Consider the following 26,445-nt stretch of genomic DNA (forward strand, 5'->3'; position numbering starts at 1 on the left):
CGGGTGACTGTGAATAGCAAAACGCCGGTCTTCGCATCATGGTGGGAAAATGGCGATGGCAGATCCTTGTCAACGAACGGTGACGACACCGTGGCTAAACCTAACCTACGCAGTCGCAGGAGTGCTGACGACCGAATCCAGGATTAGACCTCGTCCGGCTACGTTCATCTCATTACTACACTACTACACCAGATAAGATTTAAAAATTAATTAGGCCATATTACATAACTTATTATAAGTTAGGCTAGTTGATCTAAAGAACTATCTTGGAGATTTAAGATTCGCCCAAATGAATGTTTAATACTCTCTAACCAATTGAACTTTTCCTTTTTGTATTAATAAATTAATTTGTTATAAACAAGTGAACGTTTATTTTATTTGTAGAACAGCCCACAAGATCTGTAGCTTAATGAAATTAAGTATTAAATATAAACAGAGTAAATAAAATATTGACATTTAAATTGAAAGTAAGACAAAACATACCTTTTGATAAGGTAAACAAACAAACAAGAAATAAACGACACACATCAGCGGTTAATTTCATTGAAGCCGTGATAAATTCACTAGATAAGGGTTTAAATTCAGCTGGCATCTTCATGGACATGTCCCAGGCATTTGATAATGTAGACCACCATCAATTAATAGCTAAACTTGATAATTTGGGTATTAAAGGAGTCACTCTCAAATGGTTTAAATCATACTTAGAGGAACGTTACCAATTTGTGGAGATATCAACTTTGTCAAAAAATAACATCATCCAAAAAACAAGATCTAATTTATCAAAGATATCATCTGGTGTCCCACAGGGATCGATTCTTGGTCCTCTTTTATTCATATGTTACCTTAAAAATCTTCCAAATTCTCTAAAAGACCCAGGTAGTAAGATAAGTATATGCAGATGATATTAATCTTAACACAACTGGGAAATCCCTAACTGATTTAGAAATGTCTGCTAAATCAGAATTAAAAAGTCTGAATCAGTTTTTAAAAGACCATAATTTAGTACTTAATACTAGTAAAACTAATTTCATTCTTTTCAAAACAAAAAGAGACAAAAATGATAAAAGTATTAAGTTAGATATAGATACAAATTCCATTGCTCAAGTTAAAACCTCAAAACTATTGGGTTTGATAATAGATGAGGATTTAAGCTGGAATAAACATGTTGAGTATTTAATAAAAAAACTAAATTCTGGTATATTCGTCCTAAGAACAATGTCATATCTCTGTGAAGGATCAGTCCTTAAAATGATATATCATGCTCATATTGAATCACATATTAACCATGGAATTAGTATTTATGGTGGGACAAAGAAAAAGAATTTAAAAAAGATTTTGAAAATACAAAAAAAAGCTATCAGGATAATACATAAATTAAAATACAACCAGTCCGTCAAATCTTATTTTAAAGGGATGAGCATTTTTACAGTTCACGCCTTATATATTTTTGAAACAATTAAATATTTTTTTAAATATTGCTGAGACTCAAGAATTGCCTGTGCATAATTATAGTACAAGGGGTAAAAATTATTTAGCTAAAAAAAACCAAGACTTGAACTTTTTAAAAATAAACCTTCTTATATTGGAAACTATTTTTTTAGAAAACTTCCTAGCTTTTTAAAAAAAGAAAAAGACAAATCTAAATTTATGAAAAATCTGAAGGCATTCTTACTTGACCTTGCACCTTACAAAATAGAAAATTATAGTAATTTCAATTTAAAATAATGTAGCCTATAGTATTTTGTTTAATGTTTCTTAATGCTAATTTAGGTAGTAAGTAACAATAGACACTATTCATGTACGAAAATTTGTACTGTTTGAATAAAGACTCTTTGAATCTTGAATCTTGGGTAATTTGTCTACAGTAATGTACAAAAAGGGTTCTAAGCTTTAACCCTGAAACGCGCACGCGAGGGTATGACATACCCCACGTACGTTAATTTTGCAATAATTTTACAAGTAGGTGGCAATCCCAATGAGCATAACAGTAGCTTCCTAAAATAGCGGTATTTACTCAGGGGAGGTTTAGAAGAGGCTACGATGACAGCTGTGGGCTTCTTATTAGCTGAGGGAACGCCATTACCGTAACAAAACAATCTGTAACCAACGGCCTCGGTGGTCTAATGGTTAGCGTGCCGGACTGATATGCTGAAGGTCCCGGGTTCAAATCCCGCTGGTGGCATTAACTTTTTGTCCACGATTTTTTTTATTATCAGCAAGTTTGGTTGGTTTGGTTCGGTTATGACGGTTTAATTTTATTCTTAAGTCATTATAAAATTTTAATTGAGCAATTTCTAGTTTTATTTAATAAACAGAATTATTTTTTCTATTACTAAACTTTTGTTATATTATTTCATTATCAGCAAGTTTGGTTAGTTTGGTTTTAATTTTATAATTAAAAAGTAATAAAATTGAATTTGAGGCATTTCTAATTTTATTTTATGAACAGAACTATTTTTGCGATTAAACCTTCATTGCCAAAGTACTCTCTACTCCAGCGCTGTTAACGGAGGAATTTTGAACTAATGCCTCATTCGTACCTCCCCTAAGTCAGACCCTAAAATAGCATATGCTATCATTTGGCCACAGGGTTGTTAGTCTTTATTTTTATTTTTTATTTATTAAAATACATCACATAATGTTGAGATTTAGTAATATATCTCTAATCATGTTTCTAACAGTCTGTGATTAATATTAATTAATCCTTATATAGGATTAATTAATATTTCCTCCTCCGTTAATAATGGACGGATTTTTACAAACGACGTGTCAAAATAAAGTATTTTTGTGTAGACGCCCCCTTTCACCAATTCGTGTAATAAAAATCCTCGGGCTCTGCCCCACAGGCCATCAAAGTTGGAGTTTCTCCCATAAGATTAACATGGGGGAATCTAAATATTTAGTTGGAAACTTTGTCCCCACTAATTTGAGAGAACGGCTGGGCGTAGAAACTTGGTAGAGGTGTCCAAAGAAAGGTCTTGGTCTGTAGATGAGTTATCAAAAAAAAAAAAAAAAAAAACTAAGCAAAATCCCTTATGACTCTGCCCCAGAAGCCTTTAAAGATCCCTCCACAGAGTTGTTTACATTTTAGCTATGTGAATAATAAATACTTTTTAATGAAACAGCTGTTCATTTTTAAATTGTATTTCAAACAACACACGTTTATTGGGAGTCACTGAACTCTACCAAATAAGTATTTGCAATGTTATTTTCTGATTTTTAAATTGATTTTCTTCTTTATCATGTCATGTTTTGCAATATAACGTTCCATTACGAAATCAGGAGAAAATCCTTTTATCACAGCAATTTTTGGATTATTTCTTATTGAACTATCTTATATCTATTGTACGGGTTAGTGTCTGCCTTTTTCACCACTTTTGCCTACATTTTTATCATATTATTCTACACATATCAAATATCTGTGTAGAAATATCTGCTCTTATCGTGTCTAATAGAATCCAAACATAGAAACCTTGGCTAAAATGGTACCCATCTTGACAAATGATTTGCACCAGCCTATATTACGGACTTTGGCGCACTGGGTTGGTAATATTATTGAAATAACACAACATTTTGGCTGTAAAATATGTACAAAGAGAAAATACTATTTAAGCAGCTACTGTCATGACAGAAAGGTTATATTCCTTTTAAACTAGATCACACTTTATAAGATACGTTGATTAACAATATGTAAACGTCAATATATACGTAACAGCCAATTTACAGCATTGTTGCTTTTTGGAAATGTCCCATTGCTATGTCATTTGCATTATTTGTTGCCAATGAAGCCGCAAGACCATATGAATTAGGAGGCCCCTAACAGTTCAAGAATAAAAGCCAACTTTACTTCAAGTATTCCACTACACCTAACATTCCGTAAAGAGATTATATTGACAACCTTTTGTTATTGATAAGGCTGAGATAACTAACTGACATCCCCCATGTCAAGGAAGTCCAGCTTAAAAGTAACCCCACAATCAATTTCTCAAAACTATGCCACAGATGCTCTCCTACTCCATCAGTAACATATCCACAACAAAAAAAACATTACAATAGGTCCAACAATAGATTTAACTTAGCAATAGAAATTAAGGAGTCGTGTATATATAACAGCTATCATAATTCTAACACAGATACTTCCAGTCATAACCAAATCGACCCCTGGCCTGTTTGTAAAAATTATAAGTGTAACAAAGATTTTGTGTGGCTAATGCATTTAAACATTGAAGGAGGGATAATTAGTAAAAAAAATGAACTGGAATTAATTTTAGAAAATTCAAACATTTCAATTATTTGTTTAAATGAACATTGGCTTGGAAATGATAATATTGGCATTCTAAATAGTTTTACAAAATACACTCTGGCTCATTTTTATTGTAGGGAAGAGGGGACCCATGGGGGTTCTTGCATAATGATAAGTTCAAATTTGAAATACAGGATAAGGAATGATTCGTGCGTTTTTAATGAAGATTCAGTCTTTGAAGTTTCTTGTATTGAAATTGAAAGTTTGAATATTATTGTAGTTTCTGTTTATAGAACACCAAATGTTGCAAATTTTAAAATTTTTCTTTACAAATTAGAGAGTTTATTGCAAATTTTATCAAAAGCTACAAAAACAAATTATATCTATATTACAGGAGATTTCAATGTAGATATTTTACAAGACTGTAGCCAAACTAGACAAAAATCAGACTTTATTTCTCTGTTAAAACAGTATGGATTTAAATGCAATTTTTGCGAACCTACCAGAATTACAAATTCATCTAAGTCATGTATCGATAACATCTTGACATCTGAAATAAAATCTCAATCGCCAGTTACAATGAATTTAGAGTTGGGTATCTCGGACCATAGGGCATTATTTATGAATATTTCAAGTTATAAGTCATATAAAAAAAGTAGAAATAAAAAATGTAAGAAAAGAATTTTTTTCAAAAAGAAATATTGATATAATTTTAAATAGTATACAAGCTACCAAGTGGGAAGTATCTGTTAACAACTGTTTTAAAATTAACTGTTCAAATTTTTTTCAAAATTTCCAGAACAAGTTTGAGGAAGCATTTCCTCTCAAGTTTATAGTAACACAAACTTAAACAAAAAGAAACTTTGGATTACTAAAGGTATTCAAATATCTAGTATAAGAAAAAGAGAACTTAGCAGACTGGCTAAAGATTCAAATAATATTGACTTCATTAACTATGTTAAAGAGTACAGAAAGATTTTTAGGCAAGTGTGTAATAAATCAAAGAAATCATGTAATGCTAAATTTATTGAAGACTCAGAAAATAAAAGTAAGGCTGCTTGGGCTATTATCAAAACTGAATTAGGTTTGGGAAAGTGTCAGACTACTTTTCCCAATATCAAGGTGGCTGACAAATCCATGACAAACTCAAAGGAAATTGCAGAATATTTTAATAACAAATTTATAAATATAACAAATCAAATTGGATTTTCCTCTTCTGAAAGTGAGGCAGTACAACTTACAATAAAATCAATAGATCAAAAGCAGACCACAAAATTTGACTTTCAATTTATAGACGTGAAGGATGTTATTAAAATTATTAAATCTTTCAAGAACAAGAAGTCGTCAGGCTGGGACGAAATACCACTAAATTTGGTCAAAATTGCTTCTAAATTCATTGCAGAACCACTATCTATCATGATAAACCAATCATTCCTCAACAGTATTTTTCCTGAACACTTAAAATATGCTGAACTAAAACCGCTGTTCAAAAATGGAGAGACAAAATCCAGACAATTATCGTCCGGTTTCACTTTTGCCAGCATTCTCAAAAGTTTTTGAAAAATGTGCTTCTTATCAAATATCTTCATTTCTGGAAACCCACAATATTTTTTCTAACAAGCAGTTTGGGTTTAGAAAGGGTTTAGGTACCATGAGAGCGCTTTCAGACTTGGTTGAGGAGGTGTCATGGGCCTTGGATGGGTCACATAGCACAATGGGTGTGTTTTGTGACTTATCCAAGGCGTTTGACTGTGTCAATCATGATATACTCATTAAAAAACTAGAATTATATCCCTTTTCTGTAAATTCAGTATCATGGAAAATAACTCTTTGATTAGATCAAGAGATGTAATTTTTCATGAAGAACCATTGTTTCAGAGACCCTTGTTACAGTTACCAAACCATGAACCATCAAAACCTCAAGAAGAAAATACTTCAGAAGAAGTAGGAACTGGGAAAAATATCGTTGGACTGGATTCTGAGGAAGAATCAGAAAGAGAAGAAAGTCCAAAATACGAATTGCGAAAGCGTGAAGACATCAAAGCTCCCAAGAGACTGGAAGACTAAGTAATGTTTGCGATGTGTCATATGAGTGACATACATGAACCGCAAAATTACTATGAGGCAATACAATCTCAAGAAAATGAAAATTGGAAAAGAGCAATGGATGATGAAATGGATTCGCTAAGCACTAATAAAACTTGGGTATTGGAAAAGTTACCTGATGGTAAGAAATGTATACCTTGCAAGTGGGTATATAAGGTTTTTTAAAACTAATCCTGATGGTTCAGTCGATAAGTTCAAAGCAAGGCTGGTGATCAAGGGGTACTCACAACAGAAAGGAGTGGACTATTTTGAGACATTTAGTCCTGTGGCTAGACTGGGAACAGTAAGAGCACTGTTAAGTACTGCAGCTAATGAGAAAATGTCACTGAAACAGTTTGATGTTTCTACAGCCTTCCTTTATGGATACCTAGAAGAGACAGTATATATGAAGCAGCCGGAGGGATACGATGATCTTTCAGGAAGAGTATGCCATTTAATAAGGAGTTTGTATGGTCTCAAACAAGCTCCTCGGTGTTGGAACAAAAGAATTGGCAACTTCCTGATTCAACTTGGCTTAAATAAGAGTGAAGCAGATCCCTGTTTGTTCATCAAGAAAGAGGGTGTAAAGAAGCTTCTGCTTTGTTCAGTACTTATTAATATAATCATCCCACATTATTTATTTAACACTCATTGATTTGCTATGTTCATATTCATTTGTACCAGCTGATGTTTAATTATTAATTGATACTGTTTATCTGTGTTAAAAATGTTTCTTTCAAATACAGTTCAACTATTTTCCAATCTATTATTTCTTTTATTCTCATCTAAAATACAGTCCACTTATTAATTATCACACATATTTTTTTGGTCCTTGCGAGCCTAGATTATTTACTTGAACCTTTTATTTCAATTAACTAAATTTCCTAAATTCTTTGATGTTTTAAACTTGTCTACCTATGTCTAGGAAGAAAAAAGATCAGATTGCTCAAGAGATAACTGTTTTAGAGTTTCAAAGAGACACTTTTGCCATGAAGATAAAAACTCTCCATTCAATCAGTGTTGACTTACTTAATGATCCAACAGCATATAACAATTTTAAAGTACGCTTCGATGAACTCAAACCTACTTATGAAGAATTCCGCCGCTGCCACATCGACATTATAAAACTCAAAGTTTCCCTTGATGACAAAGAAAACCTGTCCATATACCAAACTATTGTTGATGAAGTCGATGAACTGTATTATTCCATTCTATCAACCAACTTAAAGTTTGCTCCGTCTGCTGAATCAAATTGTACCAATTCTAATGGGTCAGGTGAGCATGCACACACCAATAATAAGGTAAAACTTCCCAAAATCTCTTTACCTAAATTCAATGGAAACTTGAAAGATTGGCCTAATTTTAAAGATTTATTTTGTTCCCTAAATCCACACTAATGAAACACTTTCTCCAGTCGAAAAATTTAAATATTTGTTGTCCTGTTTGAGTGAAGAACCACATTCTTTGGCACGTACTCTTCCAATAACTAGCCAAAATTATGAATTAGTTTGGGAACAAATTGTCTCTAGGTACGATGATAAATGTTGCCTAGCCACACATTATTTGGAGGAAATTATTGCTTTCCCTTCATTACATGTCTCTTCTCCGAAAGCTTTAAGACATTTATTGGACACTTGTTGTGAAAATGCGAATGCATTGAACGCAACAACCTTCCCTGTAGATTTAGGAGATTTTATGTTGTTTCACACTTTAATTCAAAAACTTGACAAACATACGAGACAATTATTTGAAAGAGCTTATTCGAAAAGTGAATTTCCCACATTTCATAACTTAATAAGTTTTTTGACAGATCATTGCAAAGCTTTAGATGCTACTGCTATTAATATTCGAACAGCCCCAATAGCACAGAAACCTAAGCCAAATTTAATTCAAAATGCTTACAAACCATCTAATGTGGCAAGAAACACTTATGTCACTAATATTCGGACACCCAATTGTATTTACTGTGACGAACCACACACAGTGTACACTTGTACAAAGTTTTCATCTTTGTCCATCAAGGAGCGTAGGGATGCTGTGCAATCAAAACGAGCCTGTTTCAATTGTCTCAGCATTGGGCATATGTTGGACAATTGTACTTCAACATCTACATGCCGAAGTTGTAGTAAACGACACCATACACTTCTCCACGACGAGTCTCGTTCGCATCAAAGAAAATCAGATCAGGTATGTCATGTGTCACATTTTTACAAAAGCCAAAAAAACACTGCCGAAGATGACAAGCCGGTAATGTCAGGGTTTGGATCCGGTAAGACTGACTCAAATACTTCAGTGTTACTCGGTACAGCAGCTATTCAAGTGAGTGATTCATTTGGTAAATATAGGACATTTCGAGCTCTTATTGATCCACGATCTCAAGCTTCATTTATTAGTGAACGATGTGTTCAACAGCTAGGTCTTCAAAGACAAAAATTTAATGCTCCAGTACAAGGACTATCTCAAACATCTATTGTTAAGACAAAGGGATGTGTAAATTTTTCTATCAAACCTCGTTTCCAACATGGGCCCATTCTAAACACTAACGCTATTGTCCTCTCTCAAATTACATCTTCTCTACCTTCTACTTCTCTTGACCCTGAAATAAGAGAATATTTCCAACGCTTTGAACTCTCAGATCCACATTTTGATGTTCCTGGAGATATTGATGTTTTGCTCGGAGCTGATTTGTACCCCGACATTTTTGATGGTGGGCGGAGATCTACCCCTCATGGTATGCCTACTCTCTACCACAGCATTTTTGGTTGGGTTCTAATTGGACCTATAAAAGTTCACCACCCAAGTAAATCCTTTCCTACTAAAGGACCATCAAACTATTATGAAAGACAAGACTACTCCAAAGACAAGAAGATGTTAACCTACTCTGCTGGATCTAAAGAAATCAGCAATTTTTCAAGATCATACAGAAACCAAACTAGACCAGAATTTCACATAAACACAAGAGTTGCCAAGGATAAGTCAAATAAGAAAAACCACTAAAGTTGTTTTTGGTGGGCGGTTATGTTCAGTACTTATTAATATAATCATCCCACATTATTTATTTAACACTCTTTGATTTGCTATGTTCATATTCATTTGTACCAGCTGATGTTTAATTATTAATTGATACTGTTTATCTGTGTTAAAAATGTTTCTTTCAAATACAGTTCAACTATTTTCCAGTCTATTATTTCTTTTATTCTCATCTAAAATACAGTCCACTTATTAATTATCACACATGCTTGCACTCTATGTGGACGATGGGCTGGTTGCATCAACGGATCCTGAAATGCTCGAAGACTTTATGAAAGACTTGAAACAAGAGTTTAAAATAGTAGAAAAACCGGCATCTTACTTTCTTGGGCTAGAAATAAAGCAAGAAGAAGTTGGATCTATAAGAATTAACCAGGAGGGATATACCAAAAGAATTCTGAAACGATTTGGCATGGAAGACTGTAAACCGGCAATGACCCCTATCATAAAGGACACAACAGTTGGGAAAGTAGACCTTGAAGAAAAAGTGAAATCTAAAGAATTCCCCTACAGAGAATGTGTTGGAGCATGTATGTATCTGGTGACCGGAACTCGTCCTGATACTGCTTTTGCTGTGGGGAAAGCATCACAGTCATTAGAGAACCCTTCATATGAAGACTGGATTAAAGTTAAAAGGATACCAAGATATTTGAAAGGTACAATGAATTGGTCTTTGGAATATAAATCAAATCATAAATCAGGACTGCTAAAGGATATGCTAAAGGATATGATAAATCTAAAGCAGTTGCCAATCCTGAATATAGACAACATAGCAGCAATACGCCTAGCTGAAAACCCTGAGAATCATAGAAGAACAAAACATATTCAGACTAGACACTTCTTTGTGACAGAAATGGTTTCAGAAGGCAAACTGGCCGTTAAGCCAGCAGAATTTCAGTTAGCAGACTGTTTGACCAAACCACAGCACAGACCACGACTGAAGACCGTGTGTGAAGCTATGGGATTGAAATAAACTTTTGAAACAGTTATAAACATGAGGGAAAGTGTTAAGATTTAGTAATACCCCCGCCACAGCAAACCTGCAGACTAAGCGAATTTCCATTTGATTTACACTGAAATGTCTACTTAAAAATATAACATTTATTCCCGATTTAAATAGAATTAGTTTAACAAGTACTTAGGTTTGCTGCATCAGGGAGGTAAAACTGTTTTTTTTTTATGTTAATAGTTAGTAAGAAATAAAAACATTTTTCAAATTTGATCAAAATATGTTCATAAACAAGCAAACTACAACAGTTTACTTATTCTCCATAAGAATAACATGGGAATTTTAAATTAAAAATTTTTTGGAATTTTCTCCGTAACCATTAGGCGCATAATAACGCTTCAATATACTAAATTATTTGTTTTTTTAAGCTGTACAAAATGGTTTGGAAAGAAATTGCTAAATTTTATGTTTTTTGGGTCAAAAATGCGAAAAACCTATTTTTACCCCATAAAACCCCCCGTAAACCCCCGTACCCATGGTCCGATCATGCTGGATCGCGAACTCGTTCGAATAAACGTAGGTTTACACGTTTGTACCGAATTTCATCAAAATCGGATCATTTTTGCTCGAGTTATCGTGCTAACGGACACATATATATATATATATATATATTTTGTTATTGTATACATCAATGAGGGCTACTTTAAATGTTACTAAGCAAATCAAAATACCACAGTACCCTAAAAACAATAAAATGTTTTTAGGGTACTGTGGTATTTTGATTTGCTTAGTAATATATATATATATATATATAAATATATATATATATATGAATTTGAACCGATGGTGTTTTTTTGTCTCTAGGGACCTCGAAACGAAAAAAAAAAAATCGGTCCCGCGTCCAGGTCTTACCATGAGTACTACGGTAATAGCTTATTCCCTATATGGGAAATTCGCTACCTAATATATCACTAATCATGTTTCTAACAGTCAGTGATTAATACTAATTGATGTTTAATAACAGATGATTTGTTAGTGTTAAAGTTGAAACTGATTAAACAACATCATTCAGGTTTTTGTTAAAATAACTTTTTTATAGTTTTCTAGTTAGTGATAATTTGTAGATTATCTGAATATTCGCCTAAGGAGTATATTCACCTAACATAACGCCTAAGGAGAGCTTCTGCACGCAGCCAGGTAAATTGTCAAAATATACATTGTCTTGACCAAGTCATTGACCTGTTATCACCCCCCTGGATCCGGCATACCCCCACGCGCGTGCATGTGTCACCAGTACAGTGTTCATTAGGGGATCCAGTGTACCCCCTTGCGCGTAGTAGTGTCTCAGATTGATTATCATAATTATAACTTTATCATTCAAATTTTTAAAGTAAAAGTTTGCCAAAAAAATTATTATCTGTAAACCAATTGGATGGACATATCCAACCATAGAGTCCACTGATTTAGCCTCCCAGTGCAAAGGCACGTCTGCTTTGATAACCGTCTGCCTTAAGAAAAAAACACGCCAAGACCAAATTTAAGTGTAAAACCTAAAAAGAAAATATTCCGGGGGAAAATTTAAAATATTTGTGAAGTGAGTTTAAAAGTACTTCTAAACCAACCACTGGACGAGGATGTTTGAGAAAAAAACATACATTATCAAAGAATTGTTTTTAATTTTTTAATTCTTTATACAGTATCTTCTACAAACCGGGAAATGTATTAATTCATTAAATATTATTATATTAGTTTCCATGGTTAAACACAAATATTATACTTTTGTAAAATCAAAAATAACATTTGTTTCCAATAAAAACTTGTTTAACTACAATTTTCCCCTCTTTAACACCATTATTACATTTCATGATGAAAATATTAAGGGTTCAAAGTATTAGTTTAAAATCGATTAAAGGATATGGTATTATCATAAAATTTACACAACAATATGAGAAAATGAATATCTATACATTAATTTGAAACTGTTTTTCTTTGTGACAGCTATTTTGAGAGAACGGCTGGGCGTAGAAACTCGGTAGAGGTGTCTAAAGAAAGGTCCTGGTCTGTAGATGAGCCATCAAAAGAGAATCATGGAGAATTCCCTCGGGGCTCTGCCCCAGTGGCCTTTAAATTCCCATCCCATGTTATTCTTATGGAGGAAAACGAGGTTTTTGTCACAGCTAATTTGAGAGAACGGCTGGGCGTAGAAACTTGGTAGGGGTGTCTAAAGAAAGGTATTGGTCTGTAGGTGAGCCCTCAAAAGAGAAACGATGTAAATTTCCTTGGGGCTTTGCCCCAGAGGCCTTTAAAGTTCACTCTGCAATTTTGTTTACATTTCGACCATATGGATAATTTTACACTACTTTTAATGAACCAGCTGTTAATATTAAAATTGTATTCAAAGGTCTACTGAAACTGTCAAAATTAAATGTTTACATTATTATTTATGATTTTAAATGGATTCTCTACACAATGGCAAGTTTTTTATAGTTTCAACAAAATGATGAATTTATGATACGTTTGAAATGTTTTGTTCAAAAATCTATGCTTTATTGCTCTTAGAAAATTTTAAATTATGAAATAAGTGTGACTTATCAATTTTTAAAGGAACATATAACTATTCCTTATCGGGTTAGCTTATACATATTGTAAGGTTGGCACTTGCCTTTTTAGCGAATTTCCCATATAGGGAATAAGCTATTACCGTAGTACTCATGGTAAGACCTGGACCCGGGACCGATTTTTTTTCCGTTTTGAGGTCCCTAGAGGCCAAAAACACCATCCGTTCAAATTCATATATATATATATATTTATATATATATATATTTATATATATATGTGTCCGTTAGCGCGATAACTCGAGCAAAAATGTTCCGATTTTGATTAAATTTGGTACAAACGTGTAAACCTACGTTTATTCGAACGAGTTCGCGAACCAGCATGATCGGACCATGGGAACGGGGGTTTATGGGGGGTTTTATGGGGTAAAAATGGGGTTTTCCCATTTTTGACCCAAAAAACATCAAATTTCGCAATTTCTTTAAAAACTATTTTGTAGAGCTTAAAAAAACAAATAATTTAGTATATTGAAGCGTTATAATGCGCCTAATGGTTGCGGAGAAAATTCCAAAAAATTGCAAATTTAAAATCCCCATGTTATTCTTATGGAGAATAAGTAAACTGTTGTAGTTTGCTTGTTTATTAACATATTTTGCCCAAATTTGGAACATGTTTTTATTTCTTACTAACAATTAACATTTTACATAAAAAACACCTTTACCCTCCCTGTTGCAGCAAACCTAAGTATGTGTTAAACTGATTCTATTTAAATAGGGATAAATGTGATATTTTTAAGGATACATTTTAGTGTAAATCCAATCAGGCAAATGGAAATTCGCTTAGTCTGCAGGTTTGCTGCGGCGGGGGTATTTTCCTACTTTCAATCACCATTTATTTTTAAATTCAAGAAAGAACACCTGAGATTAATTTATTGGTATAACAGTTTTTGATAATCGGGTTGAAAATTGTGTCATAGATGAGTACGTTGAGGATGAGAGCTGTGTTCAAGTTTTGGAATAGACTAACTACGGAGTCTATGGTTTTGGTAAAGTAAGTGAACTAATGTCAATTCAGGTATTTAAAAAAAAATGTGTACACAGTTTTTACTTTGATGTACACATGTAGCTAGGTTGAACAACGCATCTAAACCTCACTACACACAAAACATTCAGAAACACAACAGTGTCATCACATCTCATCGCATTTGCATAATTTGTTACCAATGCTGGACTAGGTTATGGATTTGGTTCCGCAAATGTTCAAGATTTGTGATAAAATTTCCTACAATTATGGTTCATTCCAATCCACGAAATACATGCACAGCTTTATGTGATCTATATGGCCAAGGCAAAACTACCCCATAAGTTAATGAATTATCAAGTAAGAACAGGATGATTAAATACATAGGTCGATGTGGCAAGAGAAGGATTTAAAATTGATGAGATCGAAGTAAGAATGTTACTACTTTCTGGCGAATCAGATATTTTTATTAAAAAAAATATGAAGATTTATTTATAAATCTGGATACAATCTGAATGATTTTCCTAAAGCAGATGGAGTTAGTGGTTAGTAATAAATATTGACTCTTTCCGTAACATGATGGACTAATTATATGAACTCATTCTCCCATATAGTGAAAGTGGCTTTGGTATGAAACAAACACCTGAAGAAATAATTATAAGACTCCTAAAAAACCTTTTGGGCAACCTAAAGCCGATAAAAAGAATGGTAGGAAATATTGTGTTAAACGAATTCATCAATCACGTTTTTTAGGGAACACAATCGTCATAATTATTATTGCTTATCCTCCCTTCATATAACTAAGATTTTAATGACTTCACTCTATCCAACGCAGTTAGCTGAGTTTACATAAAACCTCAAGATTAACCGTCGATTTCGACGGGGTTCCACTAGTAGATATTATGTCTAAAGTTTAAAGAGCTTAGCCATTTTTATTTGGGGGTCCACTAAACCCCCGGGCACGCTCCAGCGAAAAAAAACAAGCGTGAGCGCTTAAGGGTTAATCACATTATTTACTTAAGTATTTCTAAAAGACACATTTTTAGGTTGGATTTATGTAACACCCCATCTCCTACTTACTTATTTTATTTACTAATAAAAAGCCTAATTTAAGTAAGCTTTATCAAAGTATATTTTTATTTGGTAAAAATAAATAAAATTTAAGTTGTGTAAATAAACTGGGACGGCGTCGTCGTCCTGTAATGCAGCTACTAGGAGGTCACGAATTGTGTATATTTATAGGCATGCACTGTGGATACGAAGCTCCCTGGTTTGGATTAGAGTCTCCAGTACTAGTGAGTACTACGACTATCAGCAGTACTATCCTGATAATTAAACCAATTTGTTACAAGAAAAAAATGTAGTTCGGATTCCACTAGGTAGGTTCAACAACTATAGGTCCCTTAGTTGACAAGCGTCTAGGCATCCAGTGCAACTCCGAGGATCGTGGATCAGAACAGCCCCCTCCACCCCACCATGTCGTCCGCTTCCGAATCATACCGGCGCATCAGCATAGCCTAACTGTTCGCGAAACATTTTTATCTCTATCACTGTCGCTGTCAAAAGGTATTGTTTGTAGGTTAAATTTAAATTAAATATAATTAAACTGTCATAACCTAACCAAATCAAATCAAATCAAAAAATCCTTTATTCAAACAGTACATTTCTATACATGAATTGTGTAAAGTCAAGAATAAACATAACTATACATTTGGCATATTTACAGCACTAATTAATTAAGAGCTATAATCTATATTTATACACTTTCTCCCCTACAACTACTTACGGTTCAACCATTACAATTACAACTAACTATTGATTTGCATACTAATAGCTAATTGAAAAAGTCCCCAATCTTGTAGCAGCATTTATCTGACAACAATTTGAGTAAACTGGTTTTAAATCTTTTAAAATCTGTCTAACCCTTTATGGTGCTAGGCAGGCTATTATACAATTTTATACCAGAGTAATATGGAGAATGTTCAATGGTGGAGGTGTTATGTCTAGGGTATGTAAGGCTATTCTTTTGTCTTGTGTTATAGTTGTGAAAATCAGAGTTATTTGGAAAATTTGATAAATTTTGTCTTATGTACAAAATCAAATTATATATGTATATACTGGGGAAAGTCAGAATTTTGTGATTTTCAAAAATACTCTTACAGGATTTTTTTCCTTTAAGTACAAATATAATACGGATAATTCTCTTCTGCATTTTAAAAACTTTTTTTCTCCTATCTGAATTTTCCCAGAAGATCACACCATAATTAAAAAAGTGATAGACATAACCGTAATAAACCATCATAAGAGTGGATATGTCAACAGATAAGGCCTATAGATAAAATAATGAACATAAAATGTGCTTTATTAAATTTTTTTACAACTTCACCAATATGATTTTGCCAAATCAATTTTTGATCCACTGTGATGCCTAAAGATTTAACTGAGCTTACTTAATTTAGAGAAAGATTCAAATCTAATTTTGTTGATGAGTCTGATTTCTGGTAGTTTTTTTTTTTGAATTCCATCAGAAGAGATTTCAAACTAACCAAACTTGCTGATAATGAAAAACTTTAAGGTTTACTAATCGGAAAAATAGTCCTGTTCTAAAAATAAAATTATAAATGTCTCAAATTCAATTTTATAATTTTTCTATATATATCAAATCCAATGTATGTTTGTTTGTCCTTTATGGACTCCGAAACCACTAGACAGATTGTAATGAAACTTTCAGGCATTATTCAAGGATGGTTTGTGTGAAGTTTGGTGCAGATCCGTTAAAAGGGCTCCGCCCCAGTGGCTCTGGAGTTTCCATGGGAATCTTAACAGCTGGTTCAACTAAACAATTTGATTCTGTGATGTTCAATAGCATTAAAAAGTTAATAGGTTTACCAACAGGGTGCAGCACTATTATTTTTTTAAATTTATGACAACAGCTAATTTGCAACCAAAAGGTGAGTGAGCGTAGCGAACGAACTTCAACCTGGAGGTGAGTTAGCGTAGCGAACGAGCTAACCTGAAGGCAAGTGAGCGCAGCGAACGAGCTCCAACCTAAAGGTGAGTGAGCGTAGGAAACGAACTTCAACCAGGACGTGATTGAGCCATGCGAACGAGCTCATCTTGAAAATGAACAAGCATTTGATATAAAACCACATTAGGACAGGACGACGTCTGTCGGGCCAGCTAGTTTATTATAAAATTAAACTGTCATAACCTAACCAAACCAACCAAACTTGCTAATATGAAAAAAAAAATTGACAAAAGTTAATGCAACCAGCGGGATTCAAACCGGCACCTTCAGATTATCAGCCCGACACGCTATCCACTATACCGCCAAGGCTCATGACTCTGCTCCTTATCGTTGCGGTAATGGTTGACGTCACGCTATCGGCACGGAGCGGTGGTGGGGGGTTTTCCGATCTGATCCACGATCCTCGGAGTTGCACTGGCTCCTAGACGCTTATCCTTAGTTGCCATTGGCTGTATGGGCTATTAATTAATAGCTGTGTTAGTAAGCTTTAAAAGAACTAACTGAACAATGACATTTTAGTTGGCAGAATATCTTGCAAATAGTACAAGGCCAAATAAAGTTAATGTTGATTAAAGTAACATTAATTTACAACCGTTAGTAAATGGTATAATCATTGACTATAAACAGAATTCTATTTTGTGTATAGTAATTGTCAATGGTAGTTTAGGGAATTGAGAGAACTCTACAAGGATCTAGATGTAGTTTGTGAAATTAAATGTAGAAGAATTAGATGGGCTGGGAACGTTTTTAGAAGAGAGGAGGATAGTAATCTGTAACAAGTTTTAATGAGAAATCCCAAAGGAAGAAGACCAAGAGGAAGGCCAAAGCAAAAGTGGTGGATCCAAGTGAAGAGAGAACTAGAACGAATGGGAGCAACTGAGGAAGACGCAGAAGATAGAAAAAGATTAAGGGGCATTGTTGGTGCGGCCAAATATCTCTTTAGATATGTGTGGCTATGGGAGTAGATAAGTATAATTGTACGATGAAGTGGAATTTTTTTTACCAAAAGCTTTGTTGAAATTAGGGATGGGCGGGTTTTATTTTTAGTTCGGGATGTTAGATTTTGATTCCTTCCTGATTTTTGGGACATAGACAGTATGGAAAGGGATTTTTCTACCATGCAACAAAATAACAAATTTTTGAAGTGGCAGTAATGAAAAAAATAAATAGACCATTTTGAATACAGAAATTCAATACTAATTCCCATCATTCCCGACTACTAGACACCCTGAATTACAGAAAAAAATAAATACACAAACTCAGCACCTGTAACAACAATGATACTTTATAGCTAAAGAAATACTTACAAATTTAATTAGCTTTTTCAAAATCCAAGTTGTTTGTTCAAATCCATAATTGTTTTCAATTACCATCTCAGCACAAGCGTTACAAAATTCCTCATGGTAGTAACACGTGTCATTGTTTGATTCAACAAATCGTTTGCAGAGTTTGTAGAGTATGTTTTCTAGTTCATAAAAATCTATTTTACGGATTGAATCTGATATGTGATCAAGTGAATGATGCAGAAGAAGGTGGTTATTGTCATTATAATGCTTTGATTCAGTGATGCATAAAACTATACTTTTTGCATCTTTGAGAGTGAATTGATGTCTTTTTTCAATTAGAGCATCAAGTAATATGTCATAGCTTTTTCCTAAATGTTTTCTCTTGTAAACAAAAAATAAAAGGTCCGTCATTAATGAGATGTTATCAAAGTTGCATCTTGTTTGCAAGCTAGCCTCAAATACAATAGGAAGGGCGATTTTCAAAGCTTTCACTAGCGGTGTTTGTTTGAAATCTGCCATTACAAAGTCCAGAAATGTGATCTGCTGCAACGATAGATCGTTGACTTGCTTGGAGATCAATCCCAGAGTAACATTCATCACTTTAGAATCTGAGGATACTCCTAGATACCCCAAACACTTGACTGTTTCAATGAGATCACTCAGTTCTAAATGGCGAATTTGAGACTTGAGAACATTGCAGAGATTACGAAAGTCTTGATTGCTCAACACTTCCCCATTTGATATCTGTGAACTAATAAACAGTAGAGTTAGTATGAGCTGAAGATCAAGCATTACACATTGTAAACAGTTTAATTAATCAAAGCTTATATTAATAAAACCAGCCTAGAATTGTCCAAATAAGGAACCAGGGCTATATGACAGCTCTTACTTGCAACTCACAAGAATAAGTATTTTTTTTTTTACTTGCTTGAGAATTTAAAAAAAGTTTGGATCCAACCAACATAATCATGTTGTACCCTATATCAAACTAAAGAGAATTTTAAAGGAACAAAATTGTGCATATTTCACCTCTCTATGTGGTATATAGGCCACCATATGGTACCTGTGGGCTTCGCCCGTTTGATTTAATAAATATTAATAAACTATTGATTGCTGTACAGGTTTGAGTGGCATTTCAAAAGGCTTTTCCTGGTTACATTGAAGAACAACATTGGACTTAATTAACTGTCAGGGCAAAGCCCTAGTAGAGCATTAAAATAAAAGCAGACTATATCCTTTAAGCCTGTGGTTATATTGGCTCTACTCATGAAAAGAATCTGCTCAATTGGTCAAGTAGTTTTCACGTTATTGACATACTCCAATCCAAACATTCATATCTATAATATTAGTTCCTTCCATCCAAGTCAATGACTTGATCAGTAATGCACTAAAATTATTAACATGCTAATCCATTTCCCAGAAATTTATTTAGGGTAAAACAAACACAATTTCGTTTTTTTATAAAAATTTTGGATTTGAAAGAAATGAAGTCAATAAGTTGATGAATTATGCACTTTTGTTGAAAGCAGGGGTGCAGAACTATTAACTTTTTGTTTGAATGTATCTATAATAAGCCAACATGAATTTTGTGATGATTGTTTTGAAGCTGCCATGCATCCGATGACCATGTTTAAGGTGTCATTGGATAGGTCGTGGCATGTAAATTAATGGAAACATGAGCTATATAAGGATTTATTAGATTTGTTCAAAAGATGAAAATGTACTGTGTTTTTGTGGTTTAAAAATTACTAGTGTACATGTTGCTCGAAATCGAGCAATTGCAAAGAAGTGCAGGCGTTATTTATAAACAAATAACTCGTTTAGAAACTAATAACAGTCACAATTTCCGATGACTTTAAAAGAGTCGACTAAATAGGTAGTTTTTAGTAGTCAACAAAATAAAAATACTCACAATTTACATAACAATCCTATTCCAGTTTAAAGAGTTAATTTATAACAATCAACCTGCCCATGGACGGGAAAAGGTAAGCTTACAATTTAAGTCTACGTAAAAAGGCTGTCAAATTTTATTAAGTACCGTACCTAAGTTATTTAGCCAGGCTACTAAACTCCACTCAAAAACTTGCAGAACTCTGAAATGGTGTTATTTATCATAGGCTTACTCATATGCCAAATCCTTAAAATAAAAATTCTATAATTTATATCATTAAACACAAACCAACATCCAAAACTATACACATCTTTAATACAACATAGATAATTTACACATTGCACATTGACTGTTTACAATTAACATGTGTTCTTCTTCTCACTTTTAATTTTGCTTCGCAACGGGAAAAATCTGTTTCATAATCATTGAAATAGATTTATGATAAATAATCTATCATAAAGTTTAAGATTAAATAAACCTACCACATAGTTATTTTATTTTTCTGGATCAGCTGTCTGGAATTGTAAAATAGGCATTTGACAGTTCTGGTTGTTTACATTTATATGTCAAAGCAAATGTAAACATGGTGAATTTTCTCATGCTACCATGGAGAACAATATTAATATTTAATTTCTGACAACAGCTGGAGTTTCAAAACAATGTTTGTTTCCCATGTTAATCTTATGGAGAAATATGAAACTTCAAAGGGCCCCAGGGCCTCACCCTCTAATTATTTACCTAAAAAGAAAGTTTCCTGCACAACTTCACGTTACGCTCTTTCCAATGACACCAAAAACATGTCAATCGGTTCAGTAGTTTCGGAGGAGTAATTGTCACAAAAATCCTGCTTGCGTATTAAATAAGTATAAATAGATTTTTTACTGCAAAACATGTTTGTAAAGGTTCAATGAATTTTTAAAAGTCAACTGACAGTACAGCAGTTACACTATTTATTGTGATTTGAAAGATCTTTGTTTTACTGAAACTAAACAACAGGATATTAATGAGTGGAGAGTACCAATATCGAAGGAACGGTAATTTTTTATCCAATTTTATTAACTGTAAGGGATGGCACCTGCATTCTTTTGTGTGATTGTTTATTATAGATGATCAGAATTTTTTAATATTAGTTTTAAACATGTTTTTCATCTTCGAAAAGAATATTTGATTATATCGGAAGGTAGAACGGGCAGGTCCTAAAAATTCTGGAAAACACCATTGCTGTGTTAAACAGGGATCTTGATATGTCGTCAGGCTTTATTACGAAGTGACTGTAGGTAAAGGAATGACTTTTGAAAAAACATGTCGAGGAAATGTGAAAAAAATTATAGGAGTCTTCGCAAAATTAGCGAAGGGTGTTGAGCCAGCAATGCTTTACGGATGCGAGTTCTGGAGTAAGGTTGTAGGAAGATAAGATTGAAAAGGAAACTTTTGAGTATGCAAAGAAGAGTTTTGTTGAAAGTAGGGAAATCATACAACACAGTATTGCATGATAGGGATTTGACCAGAGCCATACCACTCAACCTGCTCATTAAAGAAAGGATTTTTATTTTGGAAGACAATGCCACCGGTAGGACTACGTTGGAGAGCAAGAGTGCCAGAAGAGAGGAGACATTAGATGAGTGGCAAATGCGCTGGGAGCAGATGAGAAAGAAAGGGGAACGTTCGGATATGTTCTGTATGTAATTAGAACAAATAATAAATGTATTTGTCAAAGTACAATTTTAACCAACTTTATTCAACACAAATTAAAAACAAAGTGAACAAGTAAACATTATAACCAGCTGATAATAGTTATAGAATAAATAAGCAATAAGTAAAGGTAGACATTTAGGATGTAACACCTCCCCTTCTTAGTGAGTTTCATAAGTTAAGTCTATCGACGGGTTTATGTGTCCGTTTTGACGGGTTTATGTGTCCGTTTTGATCGTCTCACTGTCATAGCGGAAGCTGGTGCCACTGGAACATCTGATATGTTGTTACTGGTCTCTGGATCATCTGGTATGTTGGGATCATTGGTCTCTGGATCAATGTTGTGATAATTTGTTACATGGTCTTCAGTGGGTTCCTCTCTGACTTCTCCAAAATTTGTTGGTATGAATACTTGATTTTGCTCATTCCTTAATGAAAACTCACACAAGTCCCGCCCTGAGCGTCTAATTTGGTCTTGATGTCGTCTGACTGGGCCACTGCTTGTGGTTATTTCATAACTTGGCCCTTTTTTGTTGATCTTTCCGAACCCCCATTTGTTGCAGGTTCCATAGAGGCGGTAGGCGACAGGGTCTTGGGCTTTAAAGGACTTTTGCCTGTCACGATCTTGAGCTTTAAAGGACTTTTGCCTGTCACAGTCTGGGTCAAACTTTCGGTTCATTTTTTGTGACAAATCAGGATACAATAAGTCTAGTCTTGATCGAATTTGACGTCCAATGAATAGATGTGAAGGAGATTGTCCTGTAGTACTATGTGGAGCTCTTCGATAGGCCATTAAATATCTCTGTAATTTTATTTCGATAGAGCCTTCCTCAAAGTGCAATGCTCTGATGGTATCTTTCAAGTCTTGCACATAGCGTTCTACTTGACCATTAGTAGCAGGATGGTAAGGTGCTGATCTCTTGTGTCTAATTCCGTTTGATTTAAGAAATTTTTCAAACTCTAATGAAACAAATTGCCTTCCGTTGTCAGACACTAATATGCCAGGGATTCCAAAGGAGCCGAAGAATTTACGCAAAGCCTCAAATGGTTTTATGTGAATTTATAGTTGTAAGTGTTACAATTTCTGGCCATTTACTGTAGGCATCCACAATTAGGAGAAAATAATGGCCATAAAATGGTCCAGCAAAATCAACATGAATTCTTTGCATAGGCCTTGAAGGATATTCCCAATGGTGAACTGGTGCTTTGGGTGATTCATGCTGTACTCGTCGACATCCCAAACAATTTAAGGTCATATTATCAATGTCTGCATCAATTTTAGGCCACCAAACATACGAACGAGCTAGTCCCTTCATGCGAACTATACCCACATGAGCCTCATGAAGTTCTTTCAAAATTCTTGCACGAAGTTGTTTGGGAATCACCACACGATTCCCTTTTAATAAGCATCCAAGCTGAATTGACCATTCTTGTTCGTTAGAAGACATCGGGTGATGGATTGGCTCCCCTCTGATTAGTGATTGATAAATATCTCTAAGATCTGGATCAGATTGTGTATTTTTTGCTATTTCTTCAGCTGTGACAGGTAAAGTATAGATTTGTTCTATTTCATGAACATCAGCTGAGTCAATAACAGCAGCTTCTTCAACATTTTTAGGTAGTCTTGAAAGTGCATCAGCATTAACATTGTCTTTGGTTTATTTATACTTTATGTCAAATGAAAATGCCTGAAGGAATATGGCATAATGTTGTAGTCTTGTTGCGGCCATATGTGGTATTCCATTTTTCGGTCCAAATATTGATACCAGGGGTTTGTGGTCCGTAACTAGGGTAAAATGACGTCCATAAAAGGTATTGGTAAAAGTGTTTAACTCCAAAATAAATTGCCAGGGCTTCTTTTTGTATGACACTGTACTGTTTTTGTGTTTGTGATAGTGTTATGGAAGCAAATGCAACAGGTCTTTCGTTTCCATCCGGAAGCACATGAGAAAGAATTGCCGAAATTCCAGATTGACTAGCATCTGTTGCTAGAATGAGTGGTAAGTGTGGGTCAAAATGGCATAGTATATTCTCTGACATCATTTCCTCCTTCACCAATTGAAAATCTCGTTCACATTCTTCAGTCCAATTAAAGGGTACATTAGCTCTTGTGAGATTAATAATAGCTTGCATATTTTCACTTAAGTTTGGAATAAACTTTCGATCGTAACTTATCAACCCGAGGATTTGTCTAACTTCTTTCACATTACTTGGTCTCTTCAGGTTTCTTATTGCTTCAGTAATATGTTTACTTTTACTTATTCCCTTTGACGAGACATGGTAACCAAGAAAGTCAATCTCTGGTACAAGGAATTGAGATTTAGAAACATTAATGTGTAAATCGTTGTCTTTGAACCGATTTAATACAGCACGGAGTCTTTTCAAATGTTCTTCCTCACTGTGGGCTGTTATTTTGACATCGTCAAAGAAAACATCAACACCATCAATACCTTGTAGAATATTTTCCATTGCTGATTGCCAAATAGCAGGTGCACTTGCAATTCCGAATGGTAGACGATTTACTCGATATAGACCTTTGTGTGTATTGATTGTGAGCAATTCTCTGTATTCTTCTTTCACTGGCATGTGTAGGTAAGCTTCGGATATATCAATCTTTGTAAATTTAGTCGAATTACCCATTCTGGCCAAAATATCATCAATGCGGGGCATGTTGTGTTCTGGTATTACCAAATGGGGATTGAGGGTTACTTTGTAGTCTCCACACAGTCTGATATTCCCATTTGCCTTCATAATCGGTACAACTGGAGTAGCCCAAGAACTCTGATTCACCTTTGTAATTATACCTTCTTTTTCGAGTCTGTCGATTTCTGAACTAACTTTTGGTAACAAAGCATAAGGTAGTGGTCTAGCTTTTTTTTAAACTGGTGTAGTGTCAGGCTTTAAGTTAAGAAGTGCTTCTCCCCCTTTGAAACTTCCAACTCTTTGTTCAAATATGGATTTAAATTCCATTAAAATATCGTGTACTTTGGGATTTGATTGTTTAACTCTATTCAAGTCAGCTCCGTGAACGTTATTTATGTCTGACCAATTTATTTTAATCGATCTCAGCCATTCCCTACCAAATATCGTATCTCTATTACCATCGACTATATACAATGGAAGATATTTGGTTTGGTTACCGTAACCAACCTGAACAATGGTTTTACCCAATGGAACAAATTCATTTTTGTTGAAATCTCTTAAGATTATGTCTGGATTCATTAAAGGTCTGTGTTTTGGAAAAAAACTTGGAAAAGTTACTTTTTGACATCAAAGATACCCCTGCTCTTGTATCTAGTTCAAACGGAATAGTTTTCCCATTTATTTTTATGTTTAACATAATTTTCCTAAACTTATCTTCTGAGGTATTCATAGAACAAATGTCAATAACAGTTTCCTTATAGAGGGATCTAACAGAATTGTTCATATTTTGTTGTCGAAATATTTCACTTTGATCTTCGAACGAGTCTGTTATTTGTTTTACATTTCTTGAAGTAGTGTTAAATGTAGTCTTATTTTGTCTTCGCAATTTGATAGGTGCATTAGGATTCCTAAAACAAATCTTTGCTAGATGCCCTATTTTTTTACAGAAATTACATGTTGTATTTTTGTGTTTGCATTCAGATATGTATTCATGTAACTCTCCACAATGGTAACATTGTTTAAGATTGGTACTGTTTTTAGGTTTTTGAAAACTTTTCTGTTGTACAACATTTAAGTTAACCGGCAATTCATTGTTTTCATGATTGAATTTTGATTGGATTGTTATTGAATCGTTTTGAGCCTTTTCAATTACTTGAGCTATGTCTACAGCTTTTTCAAAACTCAAATCACTGTCACTTAGAGTAATTAACCTTGTCTATTTATAGGTGATAAAGGATGCAATATAGCCCTAAGTTTACTGTAAGTGTCTGATCCAATAGAGTGAAGTAACGTAATTTTCTTTTTATCTTCCGAAATGTTGTTATAAATTAATGATATCTCTAGTCTTTCCATATACATTTCCCATGTTTCATATCTTTCATTAACCCCTTAACCGCCACGCACGAGATATGCCGGGCGATACTAGTTTTCAGAGCAACCGCCACGAACGAGTTATCTCGTTTTGACGTAATCAGCTGTTGTGTTTTATTTTTAACAGCTGACTTCCCGCCTTATCTCTGATATACGTACGTAAACAAGTTGTTGACAGTGCTGCTTGACTAGTGCTGCAATCTGGTGGATTTTAGTGGTATTATAGGTCAGTAATAGTCCCGATCAGTTCCGTTCGTAGTTTCAGTAAAACGCGTGCTTGCGGAACCTTACGTTTACTGTGCGTGTCATTATAATTGTGGTTTTTGGTGGTTATTGACTTGGTAGTGTTGAATGAGTAGTAAATATTAGTCGTAATGGCTGGTGACATGCTTGAAGATGACGATTTATTAGAGTTGTTAGAAATTCCCAGTTCACAGTTAGGCCCTTGCGAAGACTACTCAGACGACGGTGACTGGATCAGTGACGCCTCAATCCAAGACCGTGTGGATCAAGATGGCGTTCGTACACATCAGCTAAGTGAAATAGATTCCGATAGTGTTGTAAGTAACGAATATTACCCTTCTGATTTTGATTACACCCCTAGCACCTCTAAAAGAGCCAGAAAACCTCGTAAAAAAAAGAACCTAAAAC

General features: G+C 34.2%; 1 protein-coding gene across 4 annotated transcripts in view; it reads right to left on the reverse strand.

The window, feature by feature from the left end:
• LOC128983277 (uncharacterized) overlaps positions 1-26,445 on the reverse strand; it is a 146,263-nt gene that overhangs the window by 80,299 nt on the left and 39,519 nt on the right. For all 4 annotated transcript variants that reach the window (XM_054402544.1, XM_054402536.1, XM_054402527.1 and 1 more), the window contains one exon: positions 18,219-18,948. In XM_054402544.1, the coding sequence (XP_054258519.1) occupies positions 18,219-18,948 (730 nt within the window). The remainder of the gene's footprint in view (positions 1-18,218; positions 18,949-26,445) is intronic.

The sequence above is a fragment of the Macrosteles quadrilineatus genome, unplaced genomic scaffold, assembly GCF_028750875.1.
Source record: "Macrosteles quadrilineatus isolate MER2022 unplaced genomic scaffold, UCM_ALF_1.0 Scaffold_1__1_contigs__length_201487025, whole genome shotgun sequence".
Taxonomy (NCBI): domain Eukaryota; kingdom Metazoa; phylum Arthropoda; class Insecta; order Hemiptera; family Cicadellidae; genus Macrosteles; species Macrosteles quadrilineatus.